Raw genomic sequence first — 6,359 nt, 5'->3', positions numbered from 1 at the left:
TGTAAACAGCATATAATTTCGGCATGAAAATGATGCTCTTTATTTTCCCTTCAGAGAATAGTATCACTGATAAGTTTAACGATTTCAACTAGAATTAACACCAAAAAAATGTTACTGTTTTTGTTTTAGAATATATACCTTTTATTGAACTGTACATAAATGCAGGGAAATCTCCCGACAGCACCTGCGGGTTGTGTTACATCATTACGTCAGTGATCGTAACCACACCACACTGTTGGAATATAATAAGTGCAGTCATTATTTAGATTATCGTTTACAGGCTTACGCATTTCCAGCTGAAAAAAAATGTCAATACAAATTTAATAGATATCAAAACGGATGGGTTTTTTAAAGAAACTATAAATTGTTGTAAGTACTTAGAAGCAAGCACAAGTAATGTGCTCTCTCTCTCTCTCTCTCTGTGTGTGTGTGTGTGTGTGTGTGTGGTGTGACGCGTATGGTGACGTTCATAAAAACTTAAAATAAAGAAATAAAGTGAAACCATCTGTGTTCCTAAATAAACAGCATTTCCACCAGTATCTTGTTTGTTTGTATATGTGTGTGTGTGCGCGCGCGCGCGCGCGCGTGTGATAATACGGTTTATGTAAATCTAAAAAAAAAAGAGTCTATAGTCAATTTTCCAATTCCTTTCAGTTGTTTTCAGACTTTGCATTTTAAGGCCCATTGACAGTCGTTGTATCTTCAACGCTAGTTCCGGGACCTCGGACTTTTGTTAGGGTCTCTGGAGTGTCTTTATTTCCCACTGTCCTGTCTAAATCTACATTACACACGGCTTGATGTCTTGACAGATTCCTTGGTGGTGTAGTTGGTGGTGATGGTGATGGTGGTGATGATGGTAGTAAGATCCTCCAGCACTCGGGTGAAATGAGGCGATGCCGTTAAAGTTCAACACAAAGTCCTTCCTGTCGCACACTGGAGAAGAGTGAGACTGATACCGAGGGATTCCCACTGCAATCAAAAGCCGAAATTACAAGGGTTATTTTTTGGTTATCATGAAATGAAGCATTGTATGTATAGCCATGACAAATGTTTAAAATCTTGCATTCATTTCCATTTTTAATATCCTATGCACTTTTACCTAAACGTTTTTATTTCTTGTTTCGATGCATAGTGTTGCCTAAACCACTTAATTTACTTCTGCTCTTTTAGAAATGTCTTAATAAAACGTGTCGCATTTAATTTCTCAATGCAAAAATTTTCTCTTTATAAATATGGACATTTCTTCTCTTTTCTTGTCGCTGTCACTGTACTATATTTAGTATACAGAGGATAATATTTAATCACGGTACATGTGATGCATTTTAATTAGCTTGTAGAAAGATCTTAAAATTATAATTTTTGAAAGGTTTATAGGTAGAATCAACATATTACAGTAGAAAGAATCTTTGAATCATGATTTGTCCAGCAACAAAATTGTCCATATTTCTGGACAATTAATTTAGGAAGCATAGTGTGTTAAATTGTTTGTATTTTATTATGAGGCTGAATAAATACAAGAATTAGAAGAATAAACAAAACATTTTACGACACAATAGCCACACATAGCCATTTACAGATAGTTTAAAAGGGTGGCAATATGAGCTAATGGGCGTCTTTGTACAGAAATTATTCCCTGATTTTGATCGTTGAAATCCATTAACAAATAAATGTCATGAGGTGATGCCACATTTGATCACGTGTCATCAGTTAAATAACCCTAAACTAGAACAGTGTGCATTAACTTTGGATCCTTGGTTATATATATATATATATATATATATATATATATATATATATATATATATATATATATATATATATATATATAAAACATTTGTGTGTGATGGATGAGTCCTTGGAAATGGATTGTTCCATTAAGAGATGAAGGGGAAAAAGTGATTTTTACACCAGCAGGGCTTTGGTAGTGAACCAGTATAAACTAGTTTGGACCAGCAAGGAATCAATGACGCGCTTTTTTATATATAGATGGTATTAAATTGTGTGTCAATGTCGACATTGTTCATTATCCAATATCCAGAGCTCTGCTCCATCTCAAAACGTATTACATCATAATTTGGTAATTTGGTGGCTCACGCATTTACGAATCAAACAAGGGCAAAAAAATTAACGGAATGTTAAAGTTTATTTATTAATTTATTTAATATTTTTGTCATAATTGTTAATTTGCGCTTTTAATAATAATAACAACATCAACAATAATAATAATAATAATAATAATAATAATCTACGTTTTGCATTTTTTTTACTTTCTTACATTTAAATCTCATACATAATGTAATCAAGTCTGTTAAATTAAAACATATAAAAGACTATACATTTATAAAATTACTAATCTTGCTGTTAAAATAAAATTAGTTCAGTGATTGAACTATTGAACAGTGACTTTCTAGAATTCGATATAATACCTCATGGGTTGTGTGATTTTAGTCAATATTTTTTATTATTAATTAATCAATAATTTTATAATAGATAAACAAATGATTAAATAAATAATGTATATTTATTAAAAACAACAATTAAAATTTGTACTCCAATGTGTTATAAAGGAATTACAGTATGATAATTTGTCTATAACATCCAGCCATCTGGTCAAGAGTGGATCTTACGTGATGGTTCAGTGCATGGCGGTATGTTTTTGTTTCACTCTACATGGTTTATCTGGCTTTACCAGCCTTCACTTTCATAAACCAACATTCCAGGTGATTGGCAGCTCTTATTTGGCATTAAGGGGCTCAGAAGCAGGATCTCTGGTGTGCACAGCAGTGCCTGTGTCTCTAAATAGTTAAAATATCCCCCACATTAATTTGGACATGACCCTAAGCCAGCGGAGAGCCCCATCACCCCACCATCCACCAACCACCACCCACCTAAAAGGTCAAATCCTCTTTACCCTGGCCTACTGCTGGGCTTTTAGCCTCCGATTTGTTTGGTAAAAGGAGTGTTGTCTTAACCCTGGAGGCCTGGGGTTTATAAAGGATGGTGAGGAGGATTGCTATTTTAAAAAGTCCAATATCCAAACTATGTTTTTTTTTTTTGGTCTCTATTAACATTTGTGTCTAATGGGCCTTGATTCATAAAGAAAATTTGTCCGCATATATAATACAAAGCGCTTATATATTTTTTCTCTTCTTTTTTTCAGTCATCCTCACGTTAATGCATCAGTCTCTGATCTTGTAGGCTATATGTGGGTTACATTTTCAGCTCAGGAGCTATCATGAGGCCACAAGCCCTTTGAGACAAATGCCTTGATTTTATTAGCAACACCACACACACACACACACACAAACGAAAATTATTCTTAGAAATAGCTCAAAGTAAGTTTGCCAGTTTGGCTTCGAGTGTAACTCGACACTTCGTTTTTGTAAAATAAATATATAAACAGTATTTAATAAACTGCTAAATAATAATGTTTACGTTTATTAAAAAAAAAATCTAGTATTCCTAATTATTCTATTTTTAACATACCCTGTCACACGCAATGGAAAGTCGTTTAAAAACTAAACAAAACATTGTGTAGTCAAGATGTGCTGGTGTAATTTACGGGTTGGTGTATATATTCTTCTTTATTATAAAATTACCGATTAGTTATTTTATTTTATTTTATTTTATTACATATTGGTTGTAATACCGCATGTATCAAGTAGTTTCAGAGCTGTGTGAAAGCACAATGAAGTATTTCTCATTCAGTAAAAAGCAAAAATACCTGAGATCTCAGCTGCGTCTCTTGCTCCATGGTGGAGGTAGCTCTGTTCGAGGGCGTATGGAGCCACCCCTGAGTGCAGACCGGCGGATGCGGAGGATGTCGGGCTGCCTGCAGCCAGTGGAGACTGCTTGATGTAGGGCGACACGGCGGATGAAGACCAGTGCGCCGTGGCGGCAGCGGTGTACGGCGAAGGACACTCCAGTGGTCCACTCATGGACGGCGGTGAATGAAGCGGACTGCTGCCGCTTCCGGTGCTGTTGCCGTTGTTCTCGTGCGCGTAGTCGCCGGCGCCGCCGCCGCCGCTGCTCGAGGTCACCTGGCACGCGGGGGACATGTACGCTGAGCTCGGACTCGGTACGTGGTGAGCGGCGGCTCCGAGCCCGTCATACGCACCGCCTGTCATCGCGTCAAGGTTGTAACCGCCAGCATGGCACGCGAGAGGCGCCGGCGGCGGCTGGAAGTCGAAGTTCTGCGGTAGCACTGAGGCGCCAAAGCCGAGCCCGTTCATCATACGGTACATGGGTTTGAGAGTTTGGCACTTTCTCCGGAAACCGCGTGGGCGCCTCCGAAACGAGCCTTCTTCAAACATGAACTCGCTACCCGGGTCGATGGTCCAGTAGTGACCCTTACCGGGCCGCCCAAGACCCTTGGGCAACTTGATAAAACACTCGTTGAGAGAGAGATTGTGCCGTACGGAATTTTTCCAGCCTTGATAGGAGCCACGGAAAAACGGGAACCGGGCCTGGAGGAACTGGTAGATCTCGCTTAGAGTCAGCCGTTTCGTCGGAGAGCTCTGAATGGCCATGACGATCAGGGCGATGTAGGAGTAAGGTGGCTTCTCAGGACGCCTCATGCCGGAGTTGGACTTCTTAGTTTTTGACGCGTTTGCGCTGCTGGTGCTCTCTAGAACCGTGCGCGAGCTCTGGAGCGCGGAGTGCACGGGACTCGAGCGCATAGACTGCGGCGGGTCGAGCTGCTGTTGCGCGGTTTCGGTCGTCATCCCTGTATAAAGATATAATACTACTACTAATAATAATAATTTTAATAATTTAGGGAAAATCCGAACAAATTTGGATTTGAAATCAGTCCCGCGCTGAGAGCCAAAGGGCTTAATACATCTGTAAGTGCTCTAGATAAATCTGTCTCTCGAGCTGGGATTTATTTTTCCACTCCACCAGCAGCATTACGTGTCGCCGAGGCAGCGACTTAGACTCGGTATCCCGGTGGCCATCGCGATGACTGAATCCTTAAAGAGAAGAAAGCATCTCACGCATCTGAGCAGTGTGGCCAAACAAAACGAGACCACCTATCAATTCGTAAATCTCTCTCTCTCTCTCTCTCTCTCTCTCTCTCTCCACTACAGAGACCCACCCCACTCTTCCTCCCTGTCTGGCCCTCGTCCATCGATCAGAGCAACAGGAGTTTGTGCAGAGTCATAGCACATGAGCCCGATACACGCGATCACGCCGTTCATCATCGACCTCTCCGACGTTTCAGTCATCAGCGCCACACGCCAGACCTCGGTAATTAATCACCGCGTTTTTCCCACTTAAGGTACAAGCGTTAAAGATGATTTGAAGCTGGGCTCAAGAAGAAGTGATTCTCATGGAAGAGCCTGTTTTGAAGAAGCACCAGGATGCATTGCATTTTGTCTCATATTTTTGTTATATTATACGTATTATACGTCGCAAAATGCAGTAAAGTTTATTTATGTCAGAAAGCTGCGAATTTTTGTTTCTTTTATGGTTGCACATATATGCACATAATATCAAATTGGCTACTATGTAAGAATAATATACAGCATGTAAAGTCTTAATATAATATGACCATCTCTGCCTAAAAATGCAACACCAATAACCTCTTTTCTGGAGTTACTGATTGGTCAGAGCATGTAAGAAAGTCGTATATGACTGTAGATGCATATTTATTTAATCTCAATATTTATTTAAGTTATTTACTCTCTTTTTTTAATATTGGGCTAATGGTAATAGGCTATAAATGACAATATGCTGTGATCAGATCTGATCCAACACACAAATAATGTTGCTTTCAACAAGCATATTGGTAACCCGTTATCTAATGCTGGTGAAGATGAACTCTGATTGAAAATGAAGTAAAGCAGAGGAGATAACGCGGTTTAGATTGGAACATCCGTTTCAGAAATGGGGGAGGGGTGTGTGCATGTGTGTGTGCGCGCGCGCGCTTGTAAAGGGCTGTTCTGTATAAATGACTTGGACATTTGAGTGGAAGCAGGCTTTTTCCATCAGACCGCTCCGAGGCTGTATGCCACACACAGTGCGGTTTCAGTTTACCAGCGCGAGTCCGGGCTCCCTGGAGAGCCGAGCTAATTAATTGTAGAAAGTAAGTTTAATTACCTATAGATGGCCTACCAAACTAGAGTGAATCTTGAAATATAATAATAATAATAATAATAATAATAAAAAAAAAAAAAAAATCTGATCCAAAACTACCTCTAATAAAATATTGTTGGCATAATCGTTATCAAGTCTTGCTCTTTCCTGCTACTGTTTTGCAAGATGATAGAGGAATAAATGGAGAATGTATTAGTATTAGAGAAGTATGTGATATAAATCAATATACAGTGGGGCAAAGAAGTATTTAGTCACCCACCAAT

The 6,359-nt window shown here is 39.2% G+C and overlaps 1 protein-coding gene across 1 annotated transcript; it reads right to left on the bottom strand.

Moving 5' to 3' along the window:
- Window positions 1-562: 562 nt before the first annotated feature.
- Window positions 563-4,980, bottom strand: foxf2a (forkhead box F2a). Its single transcript, XM_053487088.1, has 2 exons — window positions 3,725-4,980; window positions 563-969 (listed from the first exon to the last, which is right to left on the bottom strand). The coding sequence occupies exons 1-2, from the start codon at window positions 4,722-4,724 to the stop codon at window positions 779-781; spliced, it is 1,191 nt and encodes a 396-aa protein (XP_053343063.1). The 5' UTR covers window positions 4,725-4,980; the 3' UTR covers window positions 563-778.
- Between the last annotated feature and the right edge of the window lie 1,379 nt (window positions 4,981-6,359).

This window comes from Clarias gariepinus, chromosome 1, assembly GCF_024256425.1.
Source record: "Clarias gariepinus isolate MV-2021 ecotype Netherlands chromosome 1, CGAR_prim_01v2, whole genome shotgun sequence".
In the NCBI taxonomy this organism is placed as follows: Eukaryota; Metazoa; Chordata; class Actinopteri; order Siluriformes; family Clariidae; genus Clarias; species Clarias gariepinus.
Note: the sequence above shows the minus strand (reverse complement) of the source record. Positions and strands in the feature narration are given on the sequence as shown.

Coding starts and splice junctions, on each gene's coding strand:
- foxf2a (XM_053487088.1), bottom strand. CDS start 4,724: ATGACGACCGAAACCGCGCAACAGCAGCTCGACCCGCCGCAGTCTATG. Junction 970..3,724: donor AGACGCAGCTGAGATCTCAG/GTATTTTTGCTT, acceptor TTTTGATTGCAG/TGGGAATCCCTCGGTATCAG.